We start from the raw sequence: 16,217 nt of genomic DNA, 5'->3' as shown, positions 1-16,217 counted from the left end.
AGCGTTTGCGCAACGATTTCACAGCCAATTTGATCACAGTGATCGAATCGGCTGTATATCGGCGGGAAAATCGGTAAGTCAGCCTAGCAGAACACATACAGATATGTGTGCTCCAGCATGTGCAGTACTATAAATGGTACAAAAAACAGTACAAAATGGTACAAAAAACAGAGAAGCAACAGCACCTACTGCGTAAAAGTCACACATGCCAGGTACCCCATTCGGCACTAATTGGGGAAATGCAAAGTGCTACAAAAGGAAGAAAATCCAGCACTATACTACAGTAACAGCTCCTTTATAGTGAAAAGATGCAGACATTATTAATACTGTATATTTATATAGCACCAAAATCTTCCATAGTGCTTTACATACTGTGTATAGTCATGTGTCCCCCTCAGAGGTCACAATACAATAAATGTGTAGTGATGATTTAGAGTGATTAGGACTCGTACACACTAAAAATTGTACTTCAACTCAAGAGGAAAAAAAAAAAGAAAGACTGGCACTGCGGTCATGGGAATGATATAGAGATGGCTTTAAAGGACTTACGAGGCCAAAATGTCTAAAAAAGCAAAGTACCTGTAAGCTGTTTAAATGCACGGAGGACGCCGTCCGCGCCCTCCGTGCAGTTCCGTCGAACACATACAGTGCGTGGTTCGGGGGGTTGGCCGTAGAGCTGCGCAGCCGCACTCGCGGCCAGGCGGACTGCGCAGCCGCGGCCAATGGAAGCGGCCATATTGAGAGCGGCACGAGAGCCCGACCCGGCCTGGGGGGTCGGGGTCGGCACGGGGGGCGTTCTCAGGAAGGGGACCCGGCGGAACTGCACGGAGGGCGCGGACGGCGTCCTCCGTGCATTTAAACAGCTTACAGGTACTTTGCTTTTTTTAGACATTTTGGCCTCGTAAGTCCTTTAAGGCATAGGAGGATAAGGGTATTAACCTTCCGTGTGCTCAGGATGCTGAAGTGAACATAAATCGTACCAACACAGCAGAGAGAATAATCCATCCGGCACTACATATAAAGGCTAAATCATATCTTGCATTTATTGTATGAGTCTTCAAGATCAATAACAAAGATCCAACCATTCTGTAAATGTAAGTGTAACATACCCTTGATGGTCCTAGCTGTGGGGCATTGTGGGAGCAGCGGTCCACCTGACGACCGTTTCGCTCGAAAACGAGCTTCTTTCGAGGCTCTGTACCACTAAAAATTGTGGTTGCAAGTGCCATGATTATGGGTATGATTGGTGGTTTTTGAATGCCCAATTGTGGCACGATTGGGAGTTCTAATGTGAGGGGGGAAAATCGTGGGAAGAATTTTGAAATGGGACATCACAGAAACTACATTAGGGATTGGTTAAAAATCAAATTGCAGCACTGTGAATAGAGCACTGTGATTACTATGTTAATCATGGTGCCGTTGTGATCGCAAAAATGCATACGCTATGATTATTGAATTGAGGTACATGTAGTGTGAGTGGAGCCTTACTCAGCTTACTAATATCATACACAAGCTTGAAACAGGACCAGTAAGGGTGCTGAAACATCACTATATAGTTATGTCCATCTATGCAATATAAAACAGCTGTTTTACATAGGACGGTGCTGAAATTTTCTTCATTTTTTATCACAATAAAGGCTGGGAGCCGCAGTTGTTTGCTATTCAGTCACGGCTCCCCTTCTGCGGTGTAGCCGCACCCTGAATCGCTAAGCCGAGGACCCAGCGTGCATGCAGCTCTCAAGCGGGGAAATACTGCAGTTTTTAGCGGTAATAGTTCCTTAAAGTGGAAATGAACTCTTGCACAGGTCACAAGGAAAACATAACAGAAATGCACCCTGTTCGTATTTTAAAGAGTTTATCCTGTGTAATTCCCCATCTGTGTCTAATCACTACTTGTAATTTGATCTCCCCCTGTCACATGACTGCCTATGGCAGATAAGCCCATTTGAAAGCACAGGCTGTAAACAATATATCTGATTTCATGAATCAGGAAGTAGAAACTGTGCAGATTTATTTTAGGATTTGTATCAGCTGTAACAAAGAAATGTTTTCGTTTAACCTATTTTGGTTCCTGGACGTAGTTTCTACGTCCAGGAACCATGCGCGCCCCCTCGGCCGATCGTGCACGTGCACGCGCACTCCCGGCCGCGGATTCGGTAGCCAAGGAATCAATGTATCGGGCTATGGAGCCCGATCATTGATTCCTCTCCCCCGCTGAAAAAGCGACAGCTTCTCTCGGAAGCTGAGCTTTTTCTGGCCGTCTCCTTCCCGATGCGTCACTCTAAGCGCGTGCTACGCTTAGAGTGACGTCATGTAAACAAACTCATGGCCGCCATCTTGTGGCCAAAAAGTAATACTACACCTGAAAAAAAAAAAAAAAAAAAAAGAATTAACACACATTTACATTATAAATCTATTGTTTACCTCCCACCCTCCCAAAAGTACCCAAATAAAATGTTTAGTATAAAAAAAAAAAAAAAACATTACAATAAAAAAAAACAACCATGTAAATATTTACCTAAGGGTCTAAACTTTTTAAACATCAATGTAAAGATGAAATATTTCTATAATTTTTTTATTTTAAACTTGTAAATCGTGATAGATGCAAAATGGAAAAAATGCACCTTTATTTCCAAATAAAATATTGTCGCCATACATTGTGATAGGGACATAATTTTAACGGTGTAATAACCGGGACATATGGACAAATACAATACGCGAGTTTTAATTATGGAGGCATGTATTATTTTAAAACTATAATGGCTGAAAACTGAGAAATAATGAATTTTTCCATTTTTTTTTCTTATTCTTCCTGTTAAAATGCATTTACAGTAAAGTGGCTCTTAGCAAAATGTACCCCCGAAAGAAAGCCTAATTGGTGGTGGAAAAAACAAGATATAGATCAGTGCATTGTGATAAGTAGTGATAAAGTTATAGGCTAATGAATGGGAGGTGAACATTTCTCACGTGAAAACGACGGAACCTGAATGGGTTAAAGGTTATTATGCTGTTGTGTATCTTTTAGAGCAGAGAGGAGGTCCACTTTAATGGGGGATATTGGGGAGGGGAAGGAAATGGTGGAGAATAAACCACTAAAGGGAACTAACTAAAAAAAAGTTGAGTGCAGTGGACTGCTGGGGTGGCAAGACAGGATGGAAAAACACCTATACAGAAATCAGACTGTCTCTGGATCAAATACTGTAATCAGTTTGGCAAACATGAAAGGTCCGTACACACGCTCAACAAAAGTTGCCACAAACAAACAACCAACATTGCAGAAACAACTTTACCGGCGACAAATGACAAACAACAAGTCTTTCCTATGACGTTGTCCACACACTGATATTGAAAACGACCACCTCATTTAAATACCGTGCATGCAAGCAGGAGTACATTATTCACGACAGGCACAAATTCTGTAGGACAATGTAGTTTAAATTACATTGTACACATGTGGCCGACTGCACAATATCTACCCAACAGTCGCCTGAGTTGGTCCGTCGGATGGATCAGGCAAAATGCTCGATAGCGGTCGCTTGTTGTTTGGCTACATATTTTTACACAATTGTCGTCCAGTACGGAGAAATCTACGGTTTGTGAGACATGTACATAGCTTTATACAACAGCTGCACAAGGCTTTACTCTTATAAAATAAAACAAATTCTGCTGTATGATAAAATGACAATGCTCATCTATTGTGTTCCTCCATAAGAAATCTTATGTGCGCTTACCTGTTTTCTGACACTGCAGTATCTTATCGTGTATGATGTCTGCTGACTCAATCAGAGACTTGCTTTCTTGTATCATCTGTAGGAAAAAGGATAGATAGCTTTAGTGTACCAGAAAGCCAAGGAAGTCATACATAGTATGTACCAAATATGGGTAAGAAAACATGATTGTCAATAGCTGAAAGTACCCATAGGTAAATATATATGCACATATGTAAATATAAGTATAAAAATAATTGCAAATAGCACTAGCCCAAGGAAAATAATATTATAATCGATCTAATACAGAAATGATTGGTAATCTGCAGTTTATCCATCTGTCCATCCCATTTGCTAGACGCCAGGGTTAGTCCTATTATTTTTTGTCTTGCTGCACATTATTTATGGAAAGGCAAGTGTGGGTTGTATGCACTATATGCACTTCATTTAGTTTATAGTGTATTGTCATACGCATGGAATAGTATTTAAAAGGTAACTTCTGATTACTAATTAGTTTTGTATTAGATTTCCACATTTTATTGCTACATTTTTTCCTTGGGCTAGTGCTATATTGCAGTTGGATGACAGCTTGCTGTGTTTTTTAATTGTTTTTATTCTTTGGAGATATGTCCTAAATAAAATGGATTGTGATCATCCTGAACATACAGAAGTCGCTTGCATATCTATTTTGCCAATGGGTACGTTGAGCTATTGGAAAGCATGCATTGCACCATTTCATGTACTGAAATTCACACTCACAAATGCATGTAGCTGCATAATGTCATATTAGCTTGATTTACAGCAAACCCCTGAATAAATAACTCAACTCTAGTTGGCTCTATCTCCAGGGGGCTGCAATAAGCCCCAGGTAAATTCAACTGTTTTTGGACTGTCACTTGTGTAACCCTTTAAAGAGCATTTTATTAATAAGGTGTGAAAATATCACCATGGAGAACATTTAAGAGAAAAAATAAATTGAAAAATGGCCATAGTGCTAAGTAAGGTATTAAATCATCTCATACATGAAACCAAAAGGCACATGTAAATAACATACTTTCAGCTAATTAACATAGTTTCAGCTAAATGGATGGTGATGGGCAGGCAGTCTGTGAAGTACTGGAAGTGCATTTGCAAGAAAAACAATTATCAAGAAAATAATAATAAAAAGATCTAAGATACTTATCAGAAATTGAGTTTAACTTCCCTGCAGAAGTCATTGACATGCCTGTATCAGTTCCAACACCCCACCCATCCTGTTCGTATTAACTAAGCAAAGCAAGCTGAATTTCTCTAAATGGGGCCATGTAGCTGATATTAAAGATAAAGTTAAAATATTTAGATTAAAAGACAATGAAAATAAAGCAGACTTCCATGGAAAATTCCAGGAGGCATTATTTAATGGGAAAGCTTGTTCTCTTGAAAAATCAAATGCTTCTCCATTAAAGGACAGATGTCCCGCAAGCTTTTGTTTAAATGTACTTTGTTTTACTAAACATGTAAAATTTGCCTGCGGCCCTGAAACCACATCCAGTAGAGGTTGTACAAAGCCACACAGCGACAACACAGAATATTGACTGGGATAGGCATGGTCTAAAATAAGATCCAGTATGAAAAGGGGTTTGTTGAAAAGAGAAGCAAATCAGAAATAACACAGCTGATGACTTCAATTAGAAGATGCAAGATTCCTTGCTGTGTTGATTTCTTCCTGGTTTCACCACTTAGGGCTCGTTTCCAATATCGCGAATCCGCATGCGTCCAACGCATGCGGATTTGCACATGTAATGCAAGTGGATGGGCCTGTTTCCACTGTAGCGTTGTTGAGGTGCGTTTTTTTCAGCGGTGAAAAAACGCACAAAAGAGCCGCAGAATTCGCCTGCGAGTGGAATGCATGCGAATCGCATGCAATGTATTTAATAGGATATAAACCTGACGAAGGCTGCAAGGCCGAAAGCTTGTTTATTCTTATTCATTTGTAGTTAGCCAATAAATGGTATCATCCTGATTTAAAACTTCTTGCTTTTACTGATGGCTAACACGGTACAATACCCTACTGCTACTGTATTTAATAGGGAAATCGCATGCGTTTTTCTTACACGTTATTTTACGCGATTACGCGTGCGATTACGCATAGGAACCAATGTAAATTAACACAGGCAGTGACATGGTTAAAAACGCATATAGCCTAACCTATGCGAAATCGCATGCGTAATCGCGTAAAATAACGCGTAAAAAACGCACCTGCATGCGAGTTCATCAGCGGTGGAATCCAGGCGATTCTGCACCGCAATAGTGGAAACGAGCCCTTAGCAATATCCAGGTTAGAATTTGTGACTACTACTTGTGTACTTGTCTAGTTACACTGCAAAGCGTTTCATATCTTGGCGTGATGCTGTACTATGGCTTATGGCTCTGACATAGAAGACTTGGGTTTAAACCTCGGCTCCTCCTATTCAGTAAGCCAGTATCCCATTCAGTAACGACATCTTGGGCAAGACTCCATAACACTGCTACTGCCTACTGAGTGTGCTCTAGTGCAGGGGTCAGGATCCTTTTTGTCTGAGAGAGCCATAAACGCCACATATTTTAAAATGTAATTCCATGAGAGCCATGCAATATGTTTCAAACTGGGACAGTAGGGCCTAGACAGGAGAAATATCGACTAACAGCTTGTACAATTAGCTAGACAAGATGCCTGCACTTTGGCACAATAGGCTGCCTGTCAAGTGACAGGCAGCCTAATGGGCCATTTAAAGTGTGGGGATCTTGTTCTACAAAGTTACTGGACCTGACAGGGTCCAGAGTGGGACAATTGCAGCAGCCGTTAGATTTGGGATAGCGCGGGTAAGTTAGTAGTGCATGCAAAATTTTACTTGCGCTGCCACACTAAGCTGTGCTGCTTGAGCAGTGTAGTTCAGTGAATCGACCCCTACTGATTTGTCTGTGAGCCAGATGTAGCCATTAAAAGAGCCACATCTGGCTCCCGAGCCATAGGCTCCCTACCCCTGCTCAAGTGGCTGCCTCGCAAGCGTTTTGAGTCCGGCAGGAGAAAAGCGCCATACAAATATTGGAATTACAATTTCTTATGGAAGAAACATATTGAACTGGTGCATTTGGAATAATTTTTAGAGGTAGACCCAGCCCTGGAACGGTATTCTACAAAATGTTCTCGGAAGCCACTAGACCATCCAAAAGCTTCCCACTACTGAGTTAAATATCTTTTTAATCTGCTTCAGGCACTTTAAATCTCTGTCTGATTGAACCCTCCCCCCCAATTGGTCCTTTTATCTGGACTAATAAAAATCCTCCCCGAGGAAATTACTCGAAAGGCCAAAGGAAGCGGGTGGTGCTGCTGCATGTAAACAAAGTGCTTCAGATGACATGGCTCCCAGTGCCCCATGGTGAAGGCAAGAAAAATAGGTACCAGGCAGGGCCGGGCCGAGGCATAGGCTGGAGAGGCTCCAGCCTCAGGGCGCAGTGTAAGAGGGGGTGCAGAATTCATTCAGCTGTCATTCCTAATTGTGTTTGAAGCAGAAAGAAATAAGAAAAGGGGATACATGGCAGTGACTGCAAGCCAGATAACTACATATTAAGGTGTTGGGGAGGTTGTGGGCCCTGTGGCACCTCTTAGTCTAATAGCAATCAGTGTGTGACAGCTGGGGTGGCAGGGATGGAGGGGCGCACTTTGGTGTCTCAGCCTTGGGTGCTGGAGGACCTCGTCCCGGCTCTGGCCAGGGATCATATATAGGGAGAATGTGGCCTTGCCACACCCACTTTTATGCTGGCTGGATCCTCACTTGTTTCAGGAAAATAGTATTGAGATGTGCTAGTGCTGCTGGCATAAATGATAATGACTTCTAGCTGACATGAAGGGTAGTGGAAGTGACCATTTACATACATTAGTGTTACTTTTTAATTATTATCAAGATTATTTATATAAACCGTGAAATCTTCCGTAGTGCTTAGTCCATAATCATGTCACTAACTGTCCCTCAGTGGAGCTCACAATCTACGGTAATCCCTAAGCAAGTGATAGTCAAATGCCTATTTTGTGAAGGAACCACTAAACTTTTTTTTTTTTTTTGGTAGATGGGAGGATAACCATACAACAGGGGAAGAGTGTACAAACTCCATGCAGATAGTGTCCTGGCTCAGATCTGAACCTGAGACTCCAGCACTGCAAGGTGAGAGTGTTACCAATTGTAGATACAGGGGTAAGTATGTGCCAGGCTGCCCAGGGTTCCGATTTCACTGTAGCATCTAAAATAACAATTATGGCACATTTCCATTCGGATTCTATAAAGACCGACAGGATCCTAGTTTTCATTGAAAATGTCTGTAGCAAAAATAAAACTGGTGTCTGTAACGAGAGACACAGATGCTGGGAGACAGGAGGCCGGAATTAGCCTATTAGGAGAGAAAGATGTTCCCCTGCATCAGAAAAGCTGCTCTGCTGCACACATAACTGATGATTTTAACTGTCTGGAAGCAAATGTACTGGGAAAATATGGAAATGTGTCATTTAGGCTGATATTTTCATTGAAATTACAATATTCCTTTTGCCATCATCCGTAATATATTCAAACTCAGTAGGAGGGTATGAGGAATCTGGGACATAGAAGAAAACATAATTGTTTTATACAAGTATATTTAAGGAGCTTTACATTTCTAATTACTACTAACCCATTTAGACAGAGCAGACGGATTGACAACGCTATAGTCTTGTAGCAGCAGTGAGTCTACAATGTCAGTGCTCCAGAAAGTACACCATGCACCAGAAAAACAGAATAAATGGCTTCAAATAAAACAGCACACAGAATACAAAGCAGCCTGGATTAACTTTCATTTTATATATACAGTAGAGTCACGGTTATCCAGAACTCAGCTAACCAGAAGTCTCAACCAACCAGCACAAATCGCTGGCAATACTCACTGGGCTCCACGACTCCTCCAAGGTTAATATACTTTCAATTACTGTATTTTAAAGCGGAATATAACCCTGCATTTCAACTTTGCTCTAAAACATTATTTACAGAATATTATATGCAAAAAGCAGTTTTTTTTTACTAGACCAGCATTGGAAGGGTTAAACACAGAGGTTTTAAGTTCCGTGCAGACGTTCAGATAGTTACATTCTATTTAGTTATATGTATATATTTAGAAATGTTACACACTCTTTGGCTGTCCTCCAACTCCTTCTCAGTGAGAGAGATGAGTCACAATAAACACTTAGATACATTTATGTAAACAAAAAGTATCTAACTCAAATTCGGATGCGTCTGCAGAAATCTCCAGGGACTTTAAAGCCCTGTGTAACCCTTCCAATGCTGGTCTAGTAAAAAAAAATGCTGGTTGCATATAATATACTGTAAATAATGTTTTAGAGCAAAGTTGAAATGCAGGGTTATATTCCGCTTTAACATTTAATAGAGAGATTATGGCGTGTATTTACAGTGGGGTATTATTGTGTATATATATATATATATATATATATATATATATATATATATATATATATATATATATTTATTATTTTTAACTAGGCCTATTTTTAACATTAAAACTCAAGCAACCAGTAAGAACAGTTATCTGGCGTCAGCCGATCCCCGTCGCTGCCGCATAACCGTCGATATATATTTATTATTTTTATTTCAAACTTACCACTTTTGTACAAACTCTAAACCAAAGATAAGGTTAGCTTAAAGTGAACCAGTACAGAGTAAAATTATTTAAAATAAACACATGATGTAGCTGCAATTGAATATTACATACTTACCTCACCGTCAGTTCCTCTCAGAAGCTCACCATTTTCTTCTTACAATGATTCCTTCCATTTCTGACAAGTTTGTCAGAATGGACATATATCAGTTGCTGTCAGTTATATATCAGCTGCTGTCAGTTATAACTGAAAGGACAACTGATGAGCAAGGTAATGTCTATCAATTACTTCCTTATAATTGATAGGATTGGGTACAATAAGCTGCAATCACTGGGGCTGTCAACAGACCCTAAAACATGCTCTTCCTAAATAGTACTATAGTACTAAAAATATAACTTTTATTAGTCAATTTAAAACAATCTAACGGGCCATACACATCACCACCACCAAAACAAGTGAGGGGATGGCTATCAAATTGACGTATTCAAAATGACTGTATCACGCCTAGCCACAGAATAGTGCGCTCTAGCGTTGCCGTATATATTTTAATGAGGATGCCAGTCGTCACAGGCGGTCATCCAAATATCAATAAACATATGATATATATGTTCCGGCCAAAACCAGAAATCTGCCAATTCTACAATTGGCTGGCCATTTCTAGAACTGGCCGATTTGACGTTGGCCAAAGTCCAAAATGCTGGGAATTTCTGACATTGGCCGGCCAGTTCTAGAAATGGCCAAAGTCAGTCCGCCAAAGTCCAAAATGCACAAATCCCAGAACATACCGGGTCCTGTCCAGCACCATGAATGGCACTCGGAACTTCCTCTCTGCTCTAAAAGATACAGCATAATAATGTTTTTAAAGAAAAGCATTTGTTAGTTACAGCTGATACAAATCCTGCAATAAATCTGCAGCGTGTCTACATTCTGCTTTCTTGGGAGCAGACATATTGTGCTTTGCCGTGGCAGTCAGGTGACTGGGGAGAGATCAAATTACAGTGGTGATTAGTCACAGATGAGGGAGGATGCATGGCTGGGGGGTGCTTTGCTGGGCGCTATGCATGGCTGGATCGGGGGGCCTTTGCTGGGGGGGACCCCTTGCTGGGCGCTTTGCATGGCTGGGGGCATTTTCTGGGCGGTTTGCATGGCTGGGGGGGGGGGAGGGAATTTGCTGGGCGTTTTGCATGGCTGGGGGGAATATTCTGCGCGCTTTGCATGGCTGGGGGGCTTTGCTGGGCACTTTGCATGGCTGGGGTAGTTTTGCTGGGTGCTTTGCATGGCTGTGGGGGGGGGGGGCTTTTCTGGGTGCTTTGCATGGCTGGAGGGATTTGATGTGCGCTGTGCATAGCTGGGGGGGGGGGGGGGGCAGCCTGTGCTATTTGCAGACCTCAGATCAGGGCGACCAGATTAGCAGGGGAGAAGCAGAGCAGCGCGCACGCTACCCGCCCTGACCCATACACTTCACACGCGGAAGTGAGCAATGACGTCACTTCAGCATGGAAGTGTATGCATCTTGCGGGTCGCGTGTGCGCTGCTGCTCTGCCTCTCTTTGCCTCTCCGGTCCGGGTTGTCCTGATGTGAGGTCTGTGTGGGGGAGAGGTGAGCAGGACTTCAGGACTTGGTCGGCCACACTTAGCCACAACGCGTTCTGGCCGGCAAAAGTCCACAGGGAAAGTTTATTTTGAACATTGGCCACATCAGCCGGCCACTTCTAGATTTGACCAGCCAGAACCCGAAGTAGTCAGGCTTCAGGTTCTGGCCGTAACATATACACAGTCCTATTGAAAAAAATACAGAGAAGATCCCTGACCCACTCAGGATGCACAATTCCAAGATAATGGAGCATTGCATGTGCAGCCAAACATTAGTAAAGGGGCCTTAGTCTCTATATATAGATAACCACCCCAACAATAAGCATCACCCCCAACAATTCGACATGTTTCGACTATGTGATTTAGTCTTTATCAGAAAAAATAAAAAAGGTGCAATATTTCAAACGTGCATAGTGACAGTGTTATAAAGTACTAGCTGATGACCCGGCGTTGCCCGGGTATGTATTAGGCAGTTGTTGGCTACGCTCACTTTCTCTAACCCTAACCCATAGAAATTAAACAAATCAGACTGGCTGTTTGTGGCTCCGCCCCTCTCCAGCATTTGAACCCCAGTCCCCCAATGACAAACTGTAGCAGGTTTGAGGCATCTGCTATTAACAGTGTAAAAATGGCAGCAATTTAAATATTCCCCTTGAAAATCAACAGGCAAATTTTGATTGGCTATTATAGGCTCCACCCACTTCATGAATATTAATCTCAGTCACCCAGTGACCATCTGGGCAAAGTTTGAGAACCCTCCATTAACAGTGTAAGAATGGCTGCAGTTTATATTTTCCCAGTGAAATTTGTATTTGGCTCCACCCACTTTTTGTAACCTTGACACACAGTCACTCGACTGACCAAGTTTGTGAGCTTTGGGGTCCTTGGCATCAATAATTTGTATTTTCCCAGTGAAATGAAACAAATCTGATTGGCTGTTTGTGGCTCTGCCCCCTTTTCTGAATTTGAACCCCAGTGACCCAATGAACAACTGTACCAGGTTTGAGGCTTGTGCCATTAACATTGCAAGAATGGCAGCAATTTTAATGTTCCCCTTGAAAATCAACAGGTGTATTTTGATTGTTTTTGGGGAGATCCACCCACTTTTCTGAATATTAATCCCAGTAACGAACTGTGCAAAGTTTGAGAACCCTTCTATTAACAGTGAAGAAGAGCTGCAGTTTTTCCCGTGGGAAATCTGTTTTTGACTCCACCCACTTTTTGGAACCTTGACACGACTGTGTGACCAAGTTTGTGAACTTTCAAGTTCCTGGCATTAAAATCGTGTGAATGGAAGCAGTTTATCCAGCAAAGAAATCTTATTTGCTGTTTGTGGCTTCTCCCCTTTAGTGAATTTGAACCCCAGGCACTTACTGACCGACTGTATCAGGTTTGAGGCCTCTGCCATTTACAGTGTAAGAATGGCAGCAGTTTCAATATTCCCGTTGAAAATCAATAGGTGAATTTTGAGTGGCTGTTGTAGGCTCCACCCACTTTTCTGAATATTAATTCCAGTCACCCTGTGTCAAGTTTGAGAACCCTGCCATTAACAGTGTAAGAATGGCTGCAATTTCCACATGTAAAAAGTTAGTCGTTTTTGGCTCCGCCCACTATTTCAAACCTTGACATACAGTCACTCAATGACCAAGTATATAGGCTCTGGGGTCCTTGGCATCAATAAGTTGCATTCTCCCTTTGAAATTAAACAAATCTGATTGGCTGTTTGTGGCCTGCGCCCTTTTCAGAATTTGAACTCCAGTCACCCAGTGACTGACTGTACCAGATTTGAGGCCTTTGTCATTAAGAGTGTAAGAATGGCAGCAATGTAAATATTCCCCTCGAAAAACAACAGGTGAATTATGATTGGCTGTTGTAAGCTCCACCCACTTTCCTGAATAGTAACAAACAAACAAACACAGAACATTTATATCGCGTTTTTCTCCTGGCGGACTCAAAGCACCAGAGCTGCAGCCACTGGGACGCGCTCTATAGGCAGTAGCAGTGTTAGGGAGACTTGCCCAAGGTCTCCTACTGAATAGGTGCTGGCTTACTGAACAGGCAGAGCCGAGATTCGAACCCAGGTCTCCTGTGTCAGAGGCAGAGCCCTTAACCATTACACTATCCCAGTCATCCAGTGACCAACTGTGTTAAGTTTGAGAACCCTGCCAATAACAGAATGGCTGAAATCAATCTGATTGGCTGTTTGTGGCTCCACCCCCTTTAGTGAATTTAGACCACAGTCACATAATTACTGACTGTATTAGGTTTGAGGCCTCTGCCATCATCAGTGTAAGAATGGTAGCAATGTAAATATTCCCCTTGAAAATCAGTAGGTGAATTTTGATTGGCTGTTGTAGCCTTCAGCTTCACCCACATTTCTGAATATTAATCCCAGTCACACAGTGGCCAACTGTGTCAAGTTTGGGAACCTTGCCATTGACAGTGTAAGAATGGTTGCAGTTTATATTTTCCCATGTAAAAAAAATCTAGTTCTTGGCTCCGCCCACTTTTTGTAACCTGGACACACAGTCACTCAATGACCAAGTTTGTGAGCTTTGCGGTCCTTGGCATCAATAATTTGTATTTTCCCAGTGAAATGAAACAAATCTGACTGGCTGTTTGTGACTCCGCCCCTTTTCTAAATTGTAACCCCAGTCACTCAGTGACCAACTGTGCCAGGTTTGAGGCATCAAATAACAGTGTAAGAATGGCAGCAATTTAAATATTCCCCTTGAAAATCAACAGGTGAATTTTGATTGGCTGTTGTAGGTTCCTATTCCTGAATATTAATCTCAGTCACTCAGTAACTAACTGTGCAAAGTTTGAGAACCCTGCCATTAACAATGTAAGAATGGCTGAAGTTTATATTTTCCCAGTGAAATTTGTTTTTTGCTCCACCTACTCTTTGTAACCTTGACGCACAGTCACTCAATGACCAAGTTTGGGAGCTTTCAGGTTCCTGGCATCAAAAATTTATGAATGGAAGCAGTTTATCCACCGAGAAAATCTGAGAAGCTGCTTGTGGCCACGCCCCTTTAGTGAATTTGGACCCTAGTCACCCAATGACCGACTGTAGCAAGTTTGAAGCCTCTGCCATTAACGGTGTAAGAATGGCAGTTGTAGGCTCCACCCACTTTCCTGAATCTTAATCTCATTCACCCAGTGACCAAGTGTGCCAAATTTGAAAACCCTGCGACTTACAGTGTAAGAATGGCTGCAGTTTACATTTTCCCATTTAATTTTAAAATTAATGGCTGAAATTTGATTGGCTGTTTTATGCTCCACCCACTTTTCCCGGATTTGTGACCTCGGTCACCAAGTGACCAACTGTGCCAAGTGTGGGGGACTCTGGCTTGATTACTGTGAGAATTGCAGCCTTTTACATTTTTTCCATCGACATGAATGGGTGAAATTTGACTTGCTGTTGTAGCTCGGCCCAGGTGTACAAGGTGGCCGTGAGACCCCCAGAACATATCATCCCAGGTAGTAAGAGCTCTGTATACCACGCGACACACACACACACACACACACACACACACACACACGCACACGCACACACACACACACACACACACACACACACACACACACACACACACACACACACACACACACACACACACACACACACACACACACACACATTTTTATATATATAGATAGCCCAAGTCAGAGTCATGTTTCCCTATGGCACAAGTGGGCTACGCTACATTTAAACAGTGTGCTGACCAGGAAGCTGTTATGGGGTAACAGCCATTTTCAAAATGGAGGACAGAAAATTCCATTGATCACAGTGGACAAACTGGACGCAGAAGAGGAGAAAGAGATTTTTGAGTAGGCTACATGGGGGGTAAGTATAACCTGTATGTTTAATTTGACTATTCATTTTCAGTTCAGGTTTGCTTGAATTTAACTTATCTATTCATATTAACCTCCCTAGCGTTCGCCGGAGGTAACCGCTCAGGCCCTGCTGGGCCGATTTGAATATTTATTTTTTTCAAACATGCAGCTAGCACTTTGCTAGCTGTGTGTTTGCTGAGATCGCCACCGCTCGCCGCTACCCGATGCAAAAGAGCCCCCCCCCCCCCCCCCCGCAGACCCCGTGCGCAGCCTGGCCAATCGGTGCCAGGCAGCGCTGAGGGGTGGATAGGGACTCCCTATGACGTCACAACGCCGATGACGTCATTCCGTTCGTCGTGATGGCGAAGGGGAAAGCACTGAAGGAAATCCCGTTCAGAGCAGGATTTCCTGACGGGCATAGGCGCAGGTGGCGATCGGAAGGGTGGTGGGAATCGGAAGGGAGTGGGGTAGCATGTAGCTAGCGCTAGGCTAGCTATATGATTAAAAAAAAAATTGTTTTCAAAAACCATGCGTAGCCGTGCGGCTACGCATAATCAAAAAAAAATAAATCAGGGAGGTTAAGCACTTTAGCAGAAATCAGCTGTAGGAGGAAAGAAAGATGAGAATATACTGAATTGTAGTAAGCATGCCTGTTCTATCAAGATGCCTATTTATAGTATACAGTAAGGGCCTGTTTTCACTACACGCAGATTGGATGCAGAATGGATGTAGAAAAACTGACTCCACTGAATGCCTATGGGAAAATCTGCATCAGAAAAATCGCGTTTAGTGGAAACAGGCCCATAGGCATTCATTGGAGTCAGTTTTTCTGCATCCATTCTGCATCCAATCTGCGTGTAGTGGAAACAGGCCCTAAGTAAAGGTTTGACTAAAAAGGAAAATTTTACTTTAATTACAACATTATAACGGCATAAACTTTGTGCATTAAATAAACAGATCCGTTTCTGTTAGAATTGCTTTAATTTGACAGTGTTTTACATGCACCTACAACAAAGTAAGTCAATTGAAATAAAATTAGCCACTCATCTTTTCAATATCAACAGCTGAACTGAATAGAAGTGGACCGTCTTAACCCCCCAACTACCCCAGCCCCCCCCCCTCCTCGTCTTTTGTAAAGTCCATACAGCATCACATACCATGCACATAGGCAATCTATTATTTGAAGTTTGAAGAGTATTGTAGGCAACTCCCTATCCTATCTGCTTTTCAACCTGGTGTTAGTCAGAATGAACAATTAGGACTGGATTAATCCCTGGTGGGATGTTACTAAATAGAACATTGCAATGCTTGGCTTATGCTTATGATATAGACCTGTTAATCAGGAGCACTGGAGCATTGGGCAAAAGACTTAATCAACTGGAGAAAGCTTTCAGTTAAGCTGGATTATGCATTACTATTAAA

At 42.3% G+C, this 16,217-nt stretch overlaps 1 protein-coding gene across 2 annotated transcripts in view; it reads right to left on the bottom strand.

Moving 5' to 3' along the window:
- The window catches only part of PLCL1 (phospholipase C like 1 (inactive)), a 373,846-nt gene that overhangs the window by 78,062 nt on the left and 279,567 nt on the right, over nt 1-16,217 (bottom strand). For both annotated transcript variants that reach the window (XM_068245079.1, XM_068245080.1), the window contains exon 4: nt 3,732-3,807. In XM_068245079.1, coding sequence (XP_068101180.1) covers nt 3,732-3,807 — 76 coding nt within the window. The remainder of the gene's footprint in view (nt 1-3,731; nt 3,808-16,217) is intronic.

This window comes from Hyperolius riggenbachi, chromosome 7, assembly GCF_040937935.1.
Source record: "Hyperolius riggenbachi isolate aHypRig1 chromosome 7, aHypRig1.pri, whole genome shotgun sequence".
Taxonomy (NCBI): Eukaryota; Metazoa; Chordata; class Amphibia; order Anura; family Hyperoliidae; genus Hyperolius; species Hyperolius riggenbachi.
This window is presented reverse-complemented; position numbering and strand designations above follow the sequence as displayed.